The sequence below is a fragment of the Branchiostoma floridae genome, chromosome 9 (assembly GCF_000003815.2).
Source record: "Branchiostoma floridae strain S238N-H82 chromosome 9, Bfl_VNyyK, whole genome shotgun sequence".
Classification (NCBI taxonomy): Eukaryota; Metazoa; Chordata; class Leptocardii; order Amphioxiformes; family Branchiostomatidae; genus Branchiostoma; species Branchiostoma floridae.
This window is the reverse complement of record NC_049987.1, coordinates 17,905,330-17,927,515: the sequence shown is the minus strand read 5'-3', so window position 1 is coordinate 17,927,515 and position 22,186 is coordinate 17,905,330. Positions and strand designations below refer to the sequence as shown.

The 22,186-nt window shown below is 39.0% G+C and overlaps 1 protein-coding gene across 1 annotated transcript in view; it reads left to right on the top strand.

Annotated features, from left to right (window-relative positions):
• The window catches only part of LOC118422244 (multiple epidermal growth factor-like domains protein 6), a gene marked incomplete in the record, with an annotated part of 29,821 nt that overhangs the window by 3,777 nt on the left and 3,858 nt on the right, over nt 1-22,186 (top strand). Inside the window, 26 exon segments of the mRNA XM_035829762.1 lie at nt 2,107-2,223; nt 2,807-2,923; nt 6,978-7,070; nt 7,786-7,899; nt 8,284-8,400; nt 8,833-8,925; nt 10,240-10,362; nt 10,719-10,811; nt 11,373-11,465; nt 11,648-11,761; nt 12,051-12,167; nt 12,585-12,677; nt 13,131-13,244; nt 13,663-13,779; nt 14,036-14,128; nt 14,463-14,576; nt 15,088-15,204; nt 15,627-15,719; nt 16,187-16,309; nt 16,891-17,067; nt 17,546-17,680; nt 18,661-18,777; nt 19,187-19,279; nt 20,128-20,253; nt 20,416-20,508; nt 21,480-21,599. Of these exon segments, the coding sequence (XP_035685655.1) occupies nt 2,107-2,223; nt 2,807-2,923; nt 6,978-7,070; nt 7,786-7,899; nt 8,284-8,400; nt 8,833-8,925; nt 10,240-10,362; nt 10,719-10,811; nt 11,373-11,465; nt 11,648-11,761; nt 12,051-12,167; nt 12,585-12,677; nt 13,131-13,244; nt 13,663-13,779; nt 14,036-14,128; nt 14,463-14,576; nt 15,088-15,204; nt 15,627-15,719; nt 16,187-16,309; nt 16,891-17,067; nt 17,546-17,680; nt 18,661-18,777; nt 19,187-19,279; nt 20,128-20,253; nt 20,416-20,508; nt 21,480-21,599 (2,916 nt within the window).

Here is a 22,186-nt window from a genome sequence, read left to right as displayed (position 1 = left end):
ACTTTGTAGACATTCTTTCCTCGTTGACGATATAACTGATCTCCAAATTTAATGCAACGGAGGGATCTTAAAAGCATTCCTTCGATATGACAGAGATTGTCGAGGTTTGATAACCTTGATCGAGTTGTTTACACGTTATATTAACGTTTGCCGTTGTGTAGGCAAATACGTTGAGAGGTGGTTCCTCAATATTGGAATACCAAATGTGTACTTATGTCGACATGGGAACAATCATACTTTGTAATTTACAACGTTCTTATAACATACTTATCTTATAACTGATCAATAACTTTGATAATTAATTGTATATTGTAATCACTATTGCTGTGCGAAGCAAATTTTGTTTTCTTACAATGAAACAAATTATAGGAAATTTCTTGTTTTTCGTTATTCATAAAAGAACTTCTTGTGGCTTTAAGTGTGTAAGTGGTGAATAATTACATTATGTAGACCCTCTAGACAGAGCTCAAATATTTGCCGGTTGTTGACCTAAGACATGGCAACTACAGCTGTGCAAAGGGGCAAAGACCAACCGTGCTATGATTTTATATTTGTTAATATTTTTATACGTGGTCTTGTGGTTAGTGTTGTTGAATTAGAATCTAAAGTGAACATGGAAAATGTACTTGACGCTTAATTCTATGCGTTTGACTCAGCTACAAAAAATGGTATTGACAACGTAGCTTAAGTTAGGAACGTACCTTGGGTAGGGTGTTAGATGGAGGTCCCGCGTTTAAGGAGAATCACATATACAGTACGTTAAAGAAGCCACCACAATTATGGATTTGGAGTATTGGTTTATCCCAGAGCAAGAGGATCAAACATGGCAACCTAGCTATTACGCGGTCAACACACAAAAGGAAGTGTTTCTAACAAGCATTCAGAAACCGTTCCACTTCTAACAATAAAATGTGTTTATAACTAACGGAGTTAAATTTGAGTTAGTATAGTTCCTTTGTTAGTCTCTTAGTTGTTTTTGTTTGTAACACAATGTAAGGTAGGTTAACCCTATTCAGACCGGGGGGGGGGGGCTTTTGAGGCCCGCGCAAAATTCGATGTCCTATAACGCCAGAACGGCTTACGCTAGAGCCACCAAATTTGGTGAGTTTTCCTAAAATATTGTTGGCAACAATTTTACGAAGTTTGACAAATTTTCCATTTTCCTTGTTGCCATGGCAACCGTTTGTTGACAGGCAGTTTTGCCAAAAATCACTATTTTTGGTTCTTACTATGTATTTTTCACATTTATTTGCTATATTACTGCGATTTTGTTACATAAATAAAATCTTATATTATTCAGCATATCTTTCATAATTATACATGCATAAATTATGCTAATTTGATTACGTCATCAGCCCAAAATCCAAGATGGCGGACCGAATGGCCAGATCAAGAATAACAAGCTAATTATCCCTTAAAATTTGTAACAACCTGGTATTTTTTTTATCAAAAACCATCTAAATGAATGAATTTAGTCTATTTCCATTGCCCTTTGTGATTATTTGTTGCAAAAAAAGTATTTCTAAAAATTCAAGGTGGTGGATATAATATGGCGGGGCCCAACTCGTATCTTAGATGCGCATGACGTCATTTTATGACGTCATATTGACGTCATTGGTGTTGCTATTGGCAACGCAAGTCGTAATTAACATTATTATTCTGTTATCTGCAATTGTTGTTACATTTTTGCAGCATAACTTGAAGTTTTCTGAGAATACCCATTTTTCATGGGTTTGGCCAATGTAATCAAATTGATGACGTCATAATTACGTCATCGTACGTCAACGTAACGTCAAACGTCACATACGTGTCAGATATTATGTCAAAATCATGTCATGAAAATTTGGTGGTCCTACGGCACGTCGTTTTAGAGTTATAGGACTTAGAAGTGGAGGGCCTCAAAAGCCCCCCCCCCCCCCCGGTCCAGGGATGACCAAAAAAGCCCGGTCTGAATAGGGTTAAAATGATAAGATATCATTGTGTAGATAAAATGTGTGTAACTTTTGTCTTTCATATTCCTTAGATACGCTTACAGCTGATATCTAAACAAGTAACATACACGAAAGTTACTCCTAAAAGTATGATTCACTATTTTTTCTGATTCAGATTCTTGTCAGAACCTGTCTCCGTACTGCGGTGCTAGCCCAGGCTGGCCGTACAAGAGTCTGTGTGACGAGCACGCTTCTGTACGGGACAACTGTCACGAGTGGTGTGGCGTCTGCAGTAAGTATAAACTATATCTTTGATATACAATAAACCAGGTATTGTAGAAATTGTATATTGCAGTGTTGATCATGAGTACCTCAAATTCAAATTTACCACCCAAACACTGTAGTACTTATCCTTTGTAGCACACAGTACTCTCTTGTGGATATTTTTAAGAAGGCCCACACTGACTTTATTTCAGAGATGACATCCTCTGGAGTATCCAAAACTAAGGCGTGGGGGCAAATACACTGCTTACCACAGGACTAGAATTTCAAGTCAATTTTTCCAGGCTTCAATCATTCAGTCATAATTTTATTGCCATTCTTTTTGAAGAGGGGAACAGGGACGTTGATATCCCTACCCTTTACCCTGGTGAGCATAAGATTATGATTGATCAGGGACGCTACTGATTTACATGTGGCCGAGTTTTGTTAGGAGAACCAGCGAAAAGCAATGCGTCAATGAGGCCTAAAAGAAATTTCTATACTATGAATGAATACATCGATGATATGCATTCATGATAACCCGGTGATGGGAAGTTCTTGGTGTGCCTGTTTTTTGTTTTTTTTTCAACGATTTTGTGTGTTCATCACAACAGCTTGCTCGGGAGAGCCGTGTGATCATGGCGGCACCAGAGGAGGGAACCCCGCAAACTACGGAGAGCACACCTGTGACTGTAACTGTGTAGGGGACTGGACAGGACCTACATGTGAAGGTACTGAATTTTTTTTTAAACTAACAGTTGTAATTATCAGGTAACACCTAGTGTAAAATGTACGTGAACAATGTATGCATACAAGTTATGTGTACAACGTACAGTGTGTACCATGTATGTGTAGAATTGACAAAATTTTTGTGTACGCCGTATGTGTACAATGTATATGTACAACGACTTATCTGTACAATGTATATGTACAACGTAAGTGTAGAATGTATGTGTGCAATGTATGTGTACAATGTATGTGTACAATGTATGTGCACCATGTATGTTCTAAACTAGTCCATCCCCGTCAGCACTTATTATCGGTCATGAAACACATTGCCACATCACACAACATGCAATGCAAGGTCTCTGCCTTTTTTAACCATTTTCCTCTTTCTTAGAGATGGTACTAGCAATCTCTAGGGCAATCTCAAAACTAAATCTGCACGGAATGAATTCGTACAATTCTCGAAAGATGATCATGATACTTAGAACATCGCCTTCGTCCCTGAGCCGTCACCAGAAAGTTACAAAGAAGTGAGATCATGATGATAAAACACATGACAATAACAAACAACAAAATTTGATTTCAAGGTTGTTCTAAAGGGAAACGAAGAAAGGGGTTGAGAATTTTCATATGATCTAAATAGCAAACCAGGTTGAATATTGTCCAGCATAATGGCATGAGAAGTGGTTCGTGTTTGGCTATAGAAGGTGCCTTGATTTGGATCCTTTGTCCAGTTGTCGGCACCCATTCCTTCTGGGTCGGACGAATGCCACAGTGAGTGTATAGTTGCTAGGATCTAACAATTAAGTACGGAGGCATGTGTTTACAGACAGAAAACCCCTATATTCCGTACGGAAAGGCATGGATTAGGACAAACTTTTTAATGAAAGCCTCCTGCTCTTAGGTCAAGGTCAGTCGCCGAACAGTTAGTGGAGGGTCAGTCTATTTGAGCCCAATGTTAACCTATGATCATGAGATGAGTAGAGTCCACTTGTTTGCTGGAACGTCCCTGTAGCTCAACCGGTAAAAACCCTAAGGTTGAGGTCCTGTTTCCAAGTAGTTGGTAACGAGGACCCCCCTGGTTCAATCCTGGGTAGGGCCTTTCCGTTGTGGCACCAGTCTTTTGAAAGGGGCGTAAAATGGAGGTCCCTTGTTGAAGTAACTTGATGTCCTTCATATAATCAAATCAACATGGCCTTATCGACAAACATCAAGAGTCTATGTGTCTTTTCCAAGCAGACTGTCTATAAAACACACTCTACATATTGATGCAGGTTTTTTTAAACAAACGCTGTCGGCATATTAAACATAAGATTTCACTTGTAATGACAACTACAAACAGTTCTTTTCAAAGGAATTCGCCTGCAGGTTTTAATTTTGACGTTGCAAATTTAAACAGAACATGTTTTCATTAATCTTTTACCATATCTTGTTGGGAGCAAAGAAAAGAAAGAACCTTGTGTGTTTTGTTGACTGAGGTAGTATGAACATCTTGTTCATGGGTCAAAGAGCGATTATATATATGATTATAAGCTATAAGGATTTGATAGCTATGCGAGGTGTGAAATTGCAATGCTTGCCAAAGTATTAAAGGCCGGATATTACCATTTGTTAATTGCAATAAAATTTGCAAATGACGTCAGAGTTCCTGTTCGTAACAGCAATTTATAAAAATGGACAGACCCCTCGGTTATAAACAATTTAACTATATCCTAAAAGCCGAAATTGAACACACACATACAGTCTAGGCTACCGCCATTTCGTTGTTACTATGCTCTGGCTTCCTGCTTTGCAATACCTCTTGATGAATAAGAGTCTCTTTATATCATTGCCTTATTCAAGAAGTTCAACATATCCGTTGGTAGGATAGTGAATGGCTAGATTCGAACAGTTTTGAATCAATCTTTGTGACATTTCATGCATGTCTAAAGTTGTTGGGAATGATAAAGCATACCAAACTAGAAAGGCCGACATTTGCTTGGGTGCAAATACAGCATATTTCAGCCATACCCATTCCCACGCAACATTGGACTGTTCCAAGTCACCCCTGCGCAAAAATGCAATATTTTAACTGTAAGTTATCCCCAAAAGAGAACTAATATTGTGAATTGATTCCAGGTCAAAACAGAGCTTGCCCAATATGCCCCGGGCCCATATGGAAGAATATAATATTCCACAGGAGCGCCTATGCATAACTGATTGGTTTTTAGAATTGCGGCAGCTCCTATTTTTCCGAGAGTGAAAAAAAAACGCATCTTCCATTAAGATTTTCATCATGAAATTACATGACGCCATTCAACAATTTCCACTTCGATAACTAGGTCTAAATACCGTAATAATCTCCTTGTGATGTGGGTACATTTATCATTGCAGTGAACTTTTTTTAAAGCAAGTAGCTATAGGGCATACATTTTGATAATTGTCAAGCAGGTGCAGGTACTGTGTAGTAGGAGTGTTGTTTTTTTTCAAGCTAAAAACTTCAATCTTCTTCTTGTTTTGTATGAGCCATTATAAACGGAGACGTCTCGAATTTTTACAAGAATTTTACCACTCTGTCGCTTCATTTCTTTTCTGAAAAATCCCAGGACCAACAAGTTAATTTGATTTGGCTTTATCTGTATAACGTTATTTCATTTTCCTTCGAATTCTTTGTTAAGTATATGCCCCTGCATACCACTGTTAAATTGTTTTACTTTGTATGCAATCCGCTGAGCCATCGGACGTAATCTTGTATGAGTGTTATAATTTCCTGCTCGTAGCGTGCGAGACCTGGAGGATAGGTGTTTCTACCTTGTTCGTGGGTTTCTTTTCGGAGGTCAGTGGTGATACTCTGGTACTGAGAGTGTTTTATTGGGCTCAAACTCTGGCAGTTTAAAGTTACTTACAATTTTAATGTACAAAGTTTACGTCAAAAAAGAACAACAACAATACTAGAAGTACCTACATTTGTTCGGGAAAAATACATCCATTCTCGCCACTGTCAAACTTACGTATCAAAACTAAACGCAAACTGTCCAATTTTCCCTGTCCAAATCTGCCGAAAATGATTGATAGTGCCATGCGGAATGTTGGTAAAGTCATCGCCACTAACGTTCAATGCACGCGTACCGTCCGCTACCGCTCAAATGACCCTGTCTGAACTCCAAATCCTCGCAAACTACAATTTCAAACCGGGCACAGGGCACCATATGGCAACTGTAAGGCTGTAATGTGCATCTGTTTGTGTATATACGGGATTGCAAGGCCCCGCTTATGAATATTAACTAGCATTCGCCTTTCTCGTCGCTGATTGGCTGGCGTACATAAAGTAATTAACTCTCGCTCTCCCCAGACCGCTGGCACCTGGCACGTGTGGGCTCTGGGGTCACTGGAGTTCACGGGAGAAGACCGAAAGAAAACCAATTTCCCCTCAGAAAAGTGCAGAAATTAATAATTTGAAATTGGTTTATACCAAAAATTTTACTTGGATCATTTTACCAACTATCTAATGCCTATCTACACCAAATCTAAGGTCATTCCATTGTAATTCAAGGGAACAGGGGGCCACAATATACAGTTTTGGTCAAAACATGACCTTTAAACTTCAATAAAATCATTTTAGAGGCAGATATGAATAAAATCAGAAAAACACACCTTGGTATTGACCCACTCTACCTTTGTGCTAAATTTCAGGTCATTCGGTCACGGAACGACGGAGATGAATCGCTTTGAAGATTTGACAGGAGAAAGAAAGAAAGAAAGAAACATTACGAATACAATATATTTCACCATACCATATATGGTATGGCTGAAATATAATTCACCATACCATATATGGTATGGCTGAAATATAACAAGGGGATAAGGCTATGGACTATGGGCTTCAGACATATGTTGCTGGTTTCAGGTATGTCGTTCGGGGCATGCTGTAGATGTCACATTTCGGTAACATATGATGATCGCCTTTGCCCCCCCCCCCCGCAAAGATGGCAGTGCATATTCAGACTTATTAGCGGATTTCTTTGGAACTGCAGCTGTGTTTTTGTTCATGACTTGTCGCTGTTCTGTCATGTATAACAGTGTGCGGCCTACAGTGCGCGAACGGCGGTGTCCTTGATCCCGTCTCCTGCAGCTGTGAGTGTCCACCTGGATATGACGGAAGAATCTGCACAGGTAAGTTGGGGAGGGGGTAGCTTGGTAAATAAGCCCTTTCACAGATGTCAGAACGCATGTGCAGCGACAAGAATTGTAGGTACATGTAATATGTCAAAGGGTAAGGCCCCAAAATTGTGAACAGTCCTTGTGTTAACCATTGTTTCGATTTGCATTACAGCGTCTAGACGGGTTTTGTTCACTTTTTGTGGGCCTTTCCTTTTGATATATTACCTAGAATTCATGTCGCCGCACATGCGTCCTGACGTCTGTGAAAGGGTTTACAATACTTGAATGCATGTAGTTTGTGCTTAGGGTAGGGGTATGAAAAATACGCCATGGAAGTTGTCAGCTTTTCATGAAAACATTATCAAGCCTTCCTTGTCATAGGCCTGTACGGTGGATTCAAATCACAATGATTGATTTATTTCACGATAAAAAGGCAAAGTGTGATCAAGGGATATCTAATTAATGCAATTCAGAACTGCAATGTGGTAGATACAACTGCAGTACAATGGTAGATACAAATGTTGTAGATACAACTGTACATTCAACAAAAATGTAAAAAGCCGCGTTTTGAATATAAAAATTTCTTTGAATGCAAAGGACAATAGAATAGGACAATGGAGACAAAAAAAGTCACGATGCTTGTATTGTAAACATAGACATAGCATCTCAGCCAGTCAATCGTATATTAGCCACCAAACTGAAAAGGATGGTTTTCATTGGTTGACAGATTCGTGCAAAAACGTGCAGCCGCACTGTGGCGCTTCTCCTGGTTGGCCCACGCTGGACATGTGTGCCTACGATTACGTCATCGACGGGTGTAGGCAGTGGTGTGGCGAGTGCGGTAGGTATCATCTTTTTCTTTGAATATGTATGAGAATAAGCACCAATGGCATAATTCTAAAGGCTTTTCAAAGAGAATATTCTTAAGCGTATAATAATATTGTTTTTCGTCACAAGTAATTAAAAATAAAGCATATAGTTTGCCAGTTTTTTTCGTTACGGCACCGCAAAGGATTGTGGGACAAAGTCCAATATCCCTCTGGAATATGAAAACGATTCAAAGACTGGAATATCGTTTCAAAACGTCTAGAAAATAATTTCAGGTGTGACACGTTACATCTTAGTGAATTCCGTAATTTGACATAGACAATAATGTATTCCTACAACACATGCGTACACGGAACTCTGAAATGGCTTAAGTTTATTATGATATTTCTGTTACAAGATTGTGCCGGGCCGCCATGTGCAAACGGTGGAAGTCGAGGAGGCGTCCCCTCCAACTATGGAGAGAACACGTGCAACTGCAACTGTGTGGAACCGTGGACTGGACCAACGTGTGAAGGTACATTTAAAATGACAGATGAAAATACACTATATGTTATCTGCAATATCTAACTAATTTGTTAATGTCAGGCCATATATTATTGTTGTTTGTATCCTCTGGGAAATACCATCTTGCATTTACGTATGCCTGTCTAATAATATGAAGTTGCGTGCTTCATATATCACATATAACGAAGAAACAGCCACAATATTAACCTGAATAAGTGCATTGTATTCTAACAGTGCGGCTAGTTGTCGTCGGTTATAATTATCGTAAGATTTTGAGATGCTGTAGACATTTAGGTAGCCTGCTATGTCCGTTACGTGTACGCAATGGCCTGGAAACAACAGTTAAAGGACCATAAAGTAGGTTTAAATCTCTATAACTACGCTATCATTAAGTGCCGTGAAGCTACCTAATAATTTCCCTGTACGGCCATACATATTTCAGTTTGTACCATGGACTGTAAGAACGGAGGTGTACTAGACAGTGCCGCGTGTTCCTGTACCTGTGGACCCGGATGGGACGGACCTACCTGCGAAGGTGTGTTCTTATAGACATGCAACAACATAAGCCTAGGGCTCGAAATACCCACTTGCCCACTTGAAAATGCAACCACATTTTGCTTGGCGCGACTTTTAAACCCAGGTTGCACACTACGCAACCTGAAATTTTTCAGTTGGAACACTGATTTTCCCTCACCTGTGTGCATAAGCTTGTGTATTTATCTTCTTATAACCTAAAACATATTACATAGTAACATTTTAGTGGAAAAAAGAAAATGGATAAGTAGCTGTTTTGAAGAAAGTACCAACTTGAAATTGGGGCAACCTGAAATGTTGATGGTGCAACCTGGCTTTTGACTCAGGTTGCCACTTGGACAACCATGCTAAAAAAAAGTATTTCAGGCACTGTAAGCCACAAACAACTGTTACTTTTGAAAGTAGTATGGACACGTTTCTAACATGCCCACTAGAATCAACTATCAAAATCATTTTAAGGTCGCATAACACAGTATTTATGGGCGACCCCCGTGTACATAAGTAGATCGGGCACAAAATAGGTCGTCGCAGTTCTTGAAAAGCCATAGAAATTTTTCTGTGCACGTCAGCGAGTCGGAAACTTTGGTGGATAGTAGAGGAATATGTAAGTTTTGAGGCTGTATGAGTTGGGTTACGATGCTTTTTTGGCTGGGTAGAATTTCGCGCACGAATCCGGTTCCCGCTACTTCCGTGTGTCGGCTGCAGTATGGTGACCTCCGCTGGGGGTCATTTCAAAGTGTTCTTTCTGGGAAAACGAGACGACAAACTTATGCTCATTTTCACATATGTTGTAGATAATACCCTCAACTCCAACATATCGAATTCTTGTTAATTACTTTTGCACCCTGATATATTTTTTGAGTCGTCGAACCACCTCACTTTGGGGTCCTTAACCATGTAAATCCCCATAGGCGAAAAACTGTGTTCTGCTACCTTTTAAGGATAGGTTAGGCATTAGCATGACTAAACTCACGCCCCTAGCGGCCAGCCCTACAATTGCCACTGCCCTAGGAGGGGAGGGGGTCATTAACCCCAACCAGCGAGAGATTGTGTAAACACAGGCTTGGTTAGGCATCATATTTATGTTACTACGACAATTTGTTGCCCATTTCTTTGGAATTTACTGATTTGTGTTTAAAACTAGTAATTGATAGCTGTTATACTGGTATTTTATTGCATCGTATGAGGTATCTGTGAATTGTTATCTCACTTTTCTATGTGAAGTAAAAACAGGCCCATCATACCAGTAATTTTTTGCGACACCCCAGGAGTGGAGCCTTGAGTTACCATATGCCCTTTTTTTGTATGTTTGTAGAGGAGTGCGGGGATCATCACGCGTACTGTGGAGCCAGCCCGGGGTGGCCCAATGCGGACAGCTGTACCATCGGCTACGTCAGAGACTACTGTCGGGCAATGTGTGGCATGTGCGAGAAAGAACGTAAGTTTGAACTTACAACCTATTCACGACTAAGTCACGACAACGAAGTATACTTTAAAAATTTCGTTGATTGCCTTTCAATCTACGATTGTGGTATCATATGTGCCTGTATAGCCGTCAGGTAGGAATGACATGCTTAGGGTTAAGAATAGTGTAATAGTTGTCTACATCTAACGACTTACATTATTCATTTTTCAGCATTCACTATCAATCTTTATATCTCTATAAATTTACAATAAGGAATCTAGTGCATCTCAAACATATGACGAAAATGTGATAAAACTATTTTACAATATTTTGGTTGGAAAATTTGAGGTTGACATTTTCAAAACTGTTCCGTTTTCTTACAAATATAGTCTGCACTTTACAATGTCTACATGGTGGAACCGTCGACATGGATGAGTGCAGCTGCGCATGCGCGGGAGGTTGGACTGGTCCAACGTGTAATGGTAAACAACAAGAAATGGATGCTTTGCAAGAATGCTGGCATTTTAGCGCTTACGCTCGCTTTGATCTTGCGGTGACTTCGCAAAAGCGCCCTCTATCATTTTGTAAGCATATTGAAGTGTAGCTCTGCTTCAGCGCCGCTCTATATTGATGTGCGAGTTTATGTACTTCGTATATTTTGTCGCACTTTACAAGCACTTACATTGCGCCCGAGCTTCTGATAATTGCCATTATAATCTAAACATATTTATAAAGAAGAAACCCTGAATGTAATAGGAGAAAATTATGACCAATGCAGCCTAGGATGACCATTGTGTTTTCCCGTTTCAATTTCAATGAAGTGAAAAGAAATACATATCAAATATGTCCTAAATGGCAAAGTAGTTCAGCTTATTATCGCTTATTAAGGACTGAACTTCACCGCCTTCCAGACACTATCTTTTCATTGTTAATGCACCAAAAAAAATCACTCGACTGGGCTCATCAATTTGATATTCAATTTGTCCAAACACTGATATATGGATTTGTTGCTAATATATGGCTTTCCATTCACCTTCAAACAGAATGCCCATTGGTGTGTGAGAACGGGGGAACACTGAACCAGGAAACATGCAGCTGTCAATGTGCTCCTGGCTTTGACGGAACTACCTGCTCTGGTACGGAAATATATTTGCCTCCTCTTACTTCTAGCCCTGCATAAACATCATGAAAATAGTAATAAAAAGATAATTACTCGTCATAGATAAATCAGTAAGTGTAATGGATGATATGTAGATGATAGTTTGGAACTTTAAATGGTTTTCGATCTCGACTTAGAAATTGTCAAATGTGTCGTCAGACTCTTGTCAAAACCAGTCACCCCTGTGCGGAGAAAGTCCCGGATGGCCGACTCTTGACCTTTGCTCTGACAGTGGAGTCCAGAGCAACTGTCACCAGTGGTGTGGACAATGCTGTAAGTTTCACTACTCCATTTGTATATCTAGTATGATCATGGCCTAGACTTTTCACACGTCAAATAACTATCAAATACAATGTAGAATATTCAAGTCTACTACATGTAGTTGATAGCTATTTTGTTCATAAAATAAATCTACTTACTTTTCCTGACAAGTATTGGCATAAATAGAAATCAAGATCTGCTTCATGAAATGTATATATTGCCATCGATCCAAGAGTACTATTCTGTGTTCTTAAGATTTATATTATCTCACGTGTACGTTTTCTTTTAAACTTCATTGCAGCATGCACATCTGTACCCTGTGCTAACGGTGGTAACAGGGGTGGGGTTCCTTCTAACTATGGAGAACACACCTGTGACTGTAACTGTGTCGGCTATTGGTCAGGACCAACTTGCGAAGGTTTGGACAAGCAGTACAGAATAATTTTGTCATATTTCACAAAGGATTCGTGTATTTCAAGGAACTTTAACCTATGTAAATCAACATAGATGATAGGATAAAGGCCTAATATACTCACTTTGCGTTCTTTCCTAACATTTCATTCTCATTGAAAAAAGCTAACCGTGATCTATATACCAAAGGTAGGACTCATCAAATGTGTAACCTACCATCAAACTCGCATGCCTCGCTTTCATGGTTAAACTGATGTAATCAACGCGTCAAAGTTTGTGGGAAGTCTCAACCACCCCTAGTCCCTGTTTTATCATTTTTTGTTTCCATTTCAAACAACAAGACAACACATTAAATTCTAGTATAACTTGTGTTTAAAGCATTAACTTTTTTTACTAAGATATGAATTCATGTTTCCACTCCCAGAATGCACCCTTGATTGTAAGAACGGTGGAGTTCTTGATGCCACGTCCTGTAGCTGCACATGCGCAGATGGGTGGGATGGAGAAACTTGTGAAGGTTACAAAATATTTTATTATCATTTTCTTTACTCTAGATATTCTGAACGTCAACTTTACATGTTACGTATTGGCTAAGTAAAGAAGCTATGTGATGTATTTTCGATGTCTTGATGTATGAATCAAAGATGTGAATACGCTGAAAATCGAAGTATATGGTGAAATTCATTCTATTGTTGAAAGAATTTCATTCCATTTTTGACAGAATTTCATTCTAGTGTTGAAAGAATTTCATTCTTGTGTTGAAAGAATTTCAGGCTGCGTTATTTCTGTTCTAAAGCTTTGTACAGTAACAATTCTTTTTAAACAAGGATAAATACTATAAAGTAGACTAAGTCACTCTGGAATTAGTCCTATAACACATAGTATTATGTTTCACGATAAATACATCTCTGTGAACAACAAGACATAGAACTACGACTGATCTATCGTCTTAACTAATATTTCTCGTCAGACCCTTGCGAGAACCAGTCGCCCCTGTGCGGAGAAAGTCCCGGATGGCCGACCCTTGACCTCTGCTCCAATAGCGGAGTACATGACAACTGTCACCAGTGGTGTAGACAATGCTGTGCGTATCAGAATACGTAGTCTAACATGATCATTATCCACTCATTATCTGAATTAATTGTTTATTGCAAAAATGAGGGAAACAAATGACTTGTAGATGTTTTACCTTCTTTTGCCACATTTCTTCATTCGATTCAAATTTAGATATCACCAAGGACATCCAAATGCCACTTACATAACTTTGGCTATTTTTTACTGTACGCAAGAGAAGGAAAAAGTTAAACAAGCGATTAGCAACCTTCATGTTTTAACAAAAACAAGTATTTCAGTCAATAAGCCCATAATGATCATGTTAGACTACTCATTGTGATATTTAAAAGATATGATATTATACGTCTATTCTCGACAAAATAAAACCAATTTTACTCAAAAAAACTTTAAAAGTTTGTATTTTATTGATTTTTTTGCATTATTTGTAGCCTGTACGTCTGTACCATGTGCTAACGGAGGCTCTAGAGGCGGGGTTCCTTCAAACTATGGAGAACACACCTGTGACTGTAACTGTGTCGGCAAGTGGGGAGGGCCAACATGCGAAGGTTAGCAAAAACTACAAGATATTAGCCTATACTACAAATGTGTGATAACAAGATGAAGATCACGTCATCTTAAACTATAGAAAATGTAATACATTAGGCGTTGCCTCATGTTTAACGGAAGCAATGCACATTTTGTCATCATACTTGAGGGTAACTTTGCAAGCTGTATGGTCCAGTTAATTTATTCTTGACGTATGATTGTTTACTGTAGGTCATACTAGAGTTGTAATTGCAATTACAATGTCTCCACTCCCAGAGTGCACTCTAGATTGTAAGAATGGCGGAGTTCTTGACGCCACATCCTGTAGCTGCACATGCGCAGATGGGTGGGATGGAGAGACTTGTGAAGGTGAAGCACCATCTCTCTTTAATTTTAACATATATAGTGAACATTTGTATCGAAAACATTTACAATACCATGGGAATTAACATATATCAAAATGCACTTCTTGCTTTGACTTATATATTTGCTAGACGTCTAAAGCGTTTACGAAAATTCCTGTTGTATTTCCTCTTAATATTTCTTGTCGTTGAAGAGATTAATATTTCTCGTAGATAGTTGTAAACAAGAACTGACCTCTTTGCTCATTTATTATACAAAAAAAAACATCTTTTCAATTGTGGATTAATTGCTTTAGATACTTCCATAGTTGGCAATTTAATGTCGTGATTTCACATTTCAGAACCGTGCCAAAATATATCGCCCCTTTGTGGAGAAAGTCCCGGATGGCCGACCCTTGACCTTTGTTCCAATGGCGGAGTCCTGGCCAACTGTCATCAGTGGTGTGGACAATGCAGTAAGTTTTAGAATGCGTTTATTATAGTGTCATCTTTAGAGCTCTACTAGTGATGGGTAATCTATGGTTATCTGCATATGGGAGCCATGAAAAGACGCGTAGGCTTCTACTCCCCTCTGGATGTTTTTTTTTTTTTTTTTGCATATCAGTTGTATTTGATATTTTGAATATGTGCTGATAAATAAATCAAAGATCAAATATGATAGCTGTTTCTCAAAATGTACAGTATGGTTATTCATGTTCTATTAGTCATTACACATTCTTATTCTAAATTCAGGTTTTAAATGCGTAAACTTGGCCGTAGTTTGTAACAACTACCAATACCTATATACATCTTTTTTTTCTTGGTAGCGGTGTATTTAGTATAAATTTGGTATACTAAATAAATCTAGATAAATGGATACATCCAACAATACATGAACCAGATATCGTCGAACTGATTGAATTATGATCAATGACACGCTGATTTCCTATGCATTTTTATAATTCCTCCACTTGTACTATTTGACAGCCTGTACCTCAGTACCCTGTGCTAACGGTGGTACTAGAGCCGGGGTTCCTTCTAACTATGGAGAACACACCTGTGACTGTAACTGTGTCGGCTATTGGTCAGGACCAACTTGCGAAGGTAATATAAAGGTGGTATCTCACTGCTTTGGGGGCACCAGTACTGCACTGCGGGGTTGGAACAGTTCCTCAACGAATTTCAGAGATAAAGAACGAATTTACTTACGTTTTGTTTGTTTTGTTGTCTTCCAAGTCATACTTTAACGTATTACACAATACCTTAATCATAAAGAAATCGGCAAAAATAACATAATAGCGCCGCAGTGAGCGAACCCTGCAGTGCCGCATCGGTCCCCCAAGGACAATGAGATACACGTAGTAAGTTAATGAAGAACTTGTCGATAAACATATTTTTCTGTTAAAATCTACACTAGAACCCACCATTATACTTTCCTCTTTCTTGTAAAATTCACAAATCTCTCATGCAAATTGTTGAAACAAGGATGTTGTAATTGTTGTGAATTGCAACGCTTTTCCTTTCAGAATGTGCTCTTGACTGTAAGAACGGAGGAGTTCTTGACTCCACGTCTTGCACCTGCAGTTGTGCTGCCGGATGGGATGGAGAAACTTGTGAAGGTTTGTTTGTTTGTTTGTTTATTTTGAAGGTAATAGTTAACCCTCACCGCTAGCAATGTAAATATCACAATGAATATTTCCATTCGGAAAAAAAAGGAAAATGCTCTCAATCAGTTAACTGTAATTTGTTAAGAGTAATTTGATATGAAGTGCCAATGAAAAAAATTCTCTTAACTACTCGTGTAAAATTTCAAACTGTTCCAACAACATTTACGTTACCTGAAACTATTTTGTACCACCAAAGATTAAAAAGCAGACAGTATACAAATTGATGTAAAATACATAGATCTTCTCAGAAAAGACCAATTGTTTATGGCAGTGATAAAGTAAGTTCCATTTCACCTTTTTTAGGCAACATCGGGCAGAATCTGTAGCGAAATATTTTCTGAGGGAAAAGAATTCCTACATCATATCAATATCACATTTAAGAAAATTGACCATGATACTATTTTTGTTCATTTCCTCAGATGAGTGTGCTGATACGCACGAGTATTGTGGTAAGAGTCCGGGCTGGCCTAACGAAGACTCCTGTATCCACGACTACGTTAGTCAAAACTGCCGCGCCATGTGTGGATTGTGCGCCAAGGAAGGTACGTGATATTTCTTTTGTTTTATCTACTTCACCCAAATGAACAAATAAATTGAGCCATCTATACAAATATACATGCTCTAGAGATTAATGCGATCTATATAGTGCACTTCCCGATTTTTCTTCATACTACGAATTGTTAACAGCGATACGTAATGATGATGAAACATAAAACAGCTAAATCATAAACATGTATATCAGATGAATTACAACTAATAAACAGATCAACTAAAGCGATAGGTAAAAACAATAAATGTATATCTGATATACCAAGATAAGAACCAAAGAATCACATATTCACACTGTACTCTTCGACTAAAGTACGTCTCTCCAGAATGTCGCATCTAATTTTATGTACATGGTTTCCTGGGTTCAGAGTTAAATGCAGCCGGAGCTACTCAACTATAGAGATAAATACAATTTAAATAAACAATTCAAATACAAAACACAATTCATGTACAAAATACTAACGACTTTAATATCTTTAATAATTCATATCCAATGGATTCTGTGGTTTCCAAGAAGTCACTACCGCTCTTGTGGATTGTTTTGTGTTCAATTCCAATGAAAACTTTTTTCAAGATCAAACAACGACTCCCTTGACAACCACCCAACAACCGACGACCGTTGCGACTACCACCGAACCAACAACTGTTACAAGCACCACCCAGCCAACAACCACCACTGAACCAACAACCGTAGCCACAACGACAACTACCACCCCCAAGCCGCAAACAGTGACCTCTACGACAAATGGAGGTACTGCATCTATCATTACATTCATGTTTTAATTTCTAGTTATAGCTGTTAATTTTCTGTGTATTTTTGTGGATCGCATTGCTTTTCAAAGTAACTTTAGAATTATCATAAAGTACTTGAAAGCAAATTGTCAGTCCCTGGCCATCGCACTTAGACAGGTAGGCAGGCACTTGAATGCCGAAATATCATCTCTTGCAAAATACGTTGAAGAATGAAAACCCACACTTTTTTTCATTAGCCATCTTGTTTTAAAGTTCTTAATAAAAAAACACCCCTACAGTTCCATAGAATAAGCTAGGCTACTTAAACGTGTTATACCAGTAGCCTCCATAGCAGGCTCTCCGCGGGGCATTTATTCCGTCTATGTTTGTTGGCTCATGATACACCTTTGCTGGCCATTTCTTTTTGTACTTGGTCGCCAATTGTCCAAACTACGAAGTACGCAGTAGTAAACGGTTTTGTCTTATCCTTTTGACAGTTGGGGATGTTTTTGTAGACCCGTGCCAAAACCTGTCCCCTCACTGCGGCGCCAGTCCGGGATGGCCCACGCTGGACATGTGTGACCAGTACCCGTACGTCCGCGACAACTGTCCGCAGTGGTGCGGCGACTGTCGTGAGTACTTCCTATCTATATTTCAAAAGACTCGATGCTACAGACAGATTTGCATATATATTTAGATGTCAGAACTCCCATAATGCAAAAATCGGCAAATATATCAAGGACTGCTTTGTTATTAGAAAGAAAACTGAAGCTAATGATTAGCCTACTTCATTATGATACTATATGAATGAATTATGTTAGCCCTTATTGTTAAGCTTTATCCTATACCTCTATTCTGTACCTTATGTAATAGCTGTTGCCTTACTCTGTACCATGTATAATTGTCGTGCAATAAAGTTCTTCTATCTTACATTTAGAAATTAGGGCCCAGATGTCAAACATAATTTCAGTTAAGAATGTATTTTTCTATATTTGTGTCATTGCCGTTCGTTTTCATCTGTCTGCAGTATCTTGGAGCTGCTGCTTAAAGAGCATCAATGCATATGTATAAAATTATGTACAATATTGTACACTGAATACATAACTTTCTTCAAACACAAAGTTATACATTGGATGAAATTTTCAACGACCACTGTCACCTTCCTCAGGATCAATAACAGGGACCAATCACTTCAGAGCGTAAACTCGCGAGAGTTACACAAACTTGGTCTTATTAACACGTGATCTTACGGATACGCGACGTCAGCAATTGGTCAAACGTGCTAGGAAGTTTATAACGGCCAGTTCAGTTATTACTGGAGTGCGTTGATGTATATGTATATGCTTATAGAACAACAGACAATGAGATTCAATGTTTTTAAATGACATTTTCACAACTCGTGTGTTATGTGCATTTTTCGTTCACTTTGATTATGTATAATTATTATTTCTGCGACTTAGTTCTGGGGGAGGCCCAAGAAAAGCCACATAGGCTTCTGCCCACCCCCCCGCATGTACTTCATTTCTGTATTTACATTTGTTTTTAAGCCATGTTGTTAGGTGCGAATAAAGAAAGAAAGAAAGAACTCTCGCCCCTCTTGTACATGTCTCAGAATGTTCTGGCCAGGCCTGTTTACATGGCGGAACCCGTGGTGGAAACCCAGCCAACCATGGAGAGAATACATGTGACTGTAACTGTGTCGGCGACTGGACTGGACCCTTGTGTGAAGGTAACTTTATTGTGTGCAGATGGATGAAATTGTGTATCTTTGTGTATTTATTTTTCTCTACGTCTCTCCGCTAAGGGAGGAAAAGACACGGTAAATCAACAAACATAAATGAGGTACGTTTTCTTTCTGTGAGCAGGTATTTGTAAACGTCCACCTATAAGTTGATTGGTTTATAACAACAAGAAAAAAAATAGTGACAAAAACCATTGTATTTATCGACGTACAAAAAATTCACTTTACAAAATCTTACCTTGAAGCAAACAAAGAAAACATGGGCGAAAATGCTTTTTTTCCAGAAAAGTATTCTTTACAGGTGGCTTACAAATGCTTCACGGGAATATTAGATATCGTGTAGTGATCTGATACTGTATCTTCTTTTATTCTTACTTTTATATCTATTTCATCGTAGTGTGCAGCCTTATCTGTGTGAATGGCGCCACGCTGGATGAAGCTTCCTGTACCTGTCTCTGTGATGTCGGATGGGACGGTCCAAACTGCGCAGGTAATTCAGTCTTTTAATGAATGACCTTTATTGTACATTTGTGCTCAAACAAGCTAAGTACAGGTCGTAGCGCTAGTGATAAGGTACAATTTTGACAAAAAAGGTATCTTATCATCTCTACATATGCTGATACATTCAAGTATGTACAAGTTCAACTTCTTCTCGCTTCTTAAAACAGTTATAAACATAAGGACAAATGGAATCAATAATATATGGCTTATCTAATTGCATGAGAAATATAAATTTTTTCGTGGTATTCAGGTATCGGAAATTTGGTCTAAAAGACAGTTGCATGGTCAGAACCTAATCTCCAACCAAGCTCTTAATTCGATTCTTATGGTACAGTAGATTAATTCTGTAAAGAGCATGAAAGATTCCAACAGAAGAAAGAGTGGGCTATGCCAGTCCTCTTGTCCGTCTTACTCAAGACTCAATTGCCGACGGTTTTCCTTCAAAGATATAGTCTACATTTGGAGGGGGCATTTTTACCTTTGTGTATTACTGTAGCCAGTAGGTAACCCAGTCTAAGCAATAAGGCTGTTCACGTGCTCGAGGCACTTTCTCGAACACAGGATACACCATTTTACGTCCCTTTGGAAAGACGAATGCAATCGCTTACAACATGTCCGAGCTGAGCCGACCCTGGGATCGAACTCCGGCCCACGGATCCACCGAGTTGGATCAAGATGGCCAAGCAGAGGGGTTGCATTACCACTCAAGCCACAGGGACATTTTATACCAATAATGTATATGGTTGTAATTCATTTGATATGTCTAATATGCCCGTTCTTGCAATAATTCTATATGTGTTATATGATAGTCTAAAATTAGCTGTTTTATGTTCTTAGATAAATGTGAGGACCATCATGCATACTGCGGGGTGAGTCCAGGATGGCCGACTGTGGACTCCTGCGCCACCGACTATGTCAGGGAATACTGCCCCGCATTCTGTGGGACATGTCAGAAGCCTGAACGTATGTATTTGTTTGTCTCTTGTTTGTTGCTACCTTTTTCAGTCTCTGCTGATTTCTTTTTCTGTGGATCGTCGCCAACTTTCAAATTTGAAATCCCTTACAAGATTATTGCCTACAGCTTAGAAGCTGCGTTGTCTGACAACTTCTTTTTTTTCTAATTAGTTTGCTTCAAAAACTGTGCAAACGGTGGCACCTTTGATGACGAAACGTGCTCGTGTGCGTGTGCGCGTGGCTGGGACGGAGAGACCTGCGAAGGTAAGACTTTGGGAAGGTTCCTTGTTTCCGACCTATCTATGATAATGATGATGACAATGATGATTATGTTTTTGAATACCATGGTATTGATGACAACGATTATCATGAAGATGATAATGTTGATGCTGCTACTCATGTTTATGGTAATAACGATGCTCATGCTGATAATACTGATGATAATGATGATGATTATGTTGATCATGATGATGATGATGGTGATGATGATGATGGTGATGATGATGAAGATGATGATGATGATGATGATGCTGCGATGATGATGTGATGAAACTGATGATCATTATGATGATGATACTGATTACGATGATGATGACAATGTTCCTGACGTTGAAAATGATGATTATGCTAATCACGATGCTGGTGATGCTGGTGCTGACGGTGATTGTATATATTATTTTCTGAATTGAAAGATCTAGAAGCTCTGTCAGGTTCAAAGATATTAAAAAATGAAAGCTTAATAAATCTGAAAAAGAAATGCATCACACGGCTGTTCTGTAACAGCATTTTCGTTGAACTAGCTATTGTTGGACTGTTGGTCAACGTTGCATTAAAATCACGTCCGTTGCATTGGATTTCCTGACAGACCGTCTTGTTGGCAACCTATTGCAAATGATATATTTCTTATAAATCGATGCACCAATCAGGTTTATAATGACATATATGGCTATTATAAAATTATTGACACCTATATTTGTCCTTTTTAAACACCCTTCTTAGATGCACCAAAATGCTGCATTCAGCGGAAATGTTGTAGTTATTGTCATTGTTGTTTCCTATACTTCTTATGTGCTTTGAATAAGACGACGTAGCCACATAGGTTTCTCGCAAATGTGACTTTTCCGTTGGCAACATTTGGCGTATTGCGCATGCGCGAACTAAAGAATTTCAGGGATTTGAAACGGCCGTGATCAAAATAGATACTGAATAAAAACTTCCTTTTCGTGTTTATGTAGACGTCTGTCAGGACAGCCATGAGAACTGTGGAGCGAACCCGGGATGGCCGACTCCTGACCTGTGCGCGGAGGACTACGTCCATGAGCTGTGTCATGCGTTCTGTGGGGTCTGTGAGCCTAGTAAGTACAAGTACACACAAACGTCCATGAGCTGTGTCATGCGTTCTGTGGGGCGTGTGAGCCTAGTAAGTACAAGTACACACAAACGTCCATGAGTTGTGTCATGCGTTCTGTGGGGTCTGTGAGCCTAGTAAGTACAAGTACACACAAACGTCCATGAGCTGTGTCATGCGTTCTGTGGGGCGTGTGAGCCTAGTAAGTACAAGTACACACAAACGTCCATGAGCTGTGTCATGCGTTCTGTGGGGCGTGTGAGCCTAGTAAGTACAAGTACACACAAACGTCCATGAGCTGTGTCATGCCTTCTGTGGGGTCTGTGAGCCTAGTAAGTATACAGAAAACTAGCATTTTGTGTAGCTAATAACATGTTAAAAATTTGTTTAAGAAGAAACTCCGACATCGACTTGTACGTTACGATAACTTGCTATCAATAACACTGCAAAACGTATGTTCAAGTTGTTAGTGTTTTATTTTCTATTTTAAAAATCTATCAGCTTATAATTCAATCTCGATGCGTTTTGAAATTATTGAATCATACACATTGTTATGAATAGGTTGGGACGGAACCACCTGTACTGGTAAGGCTT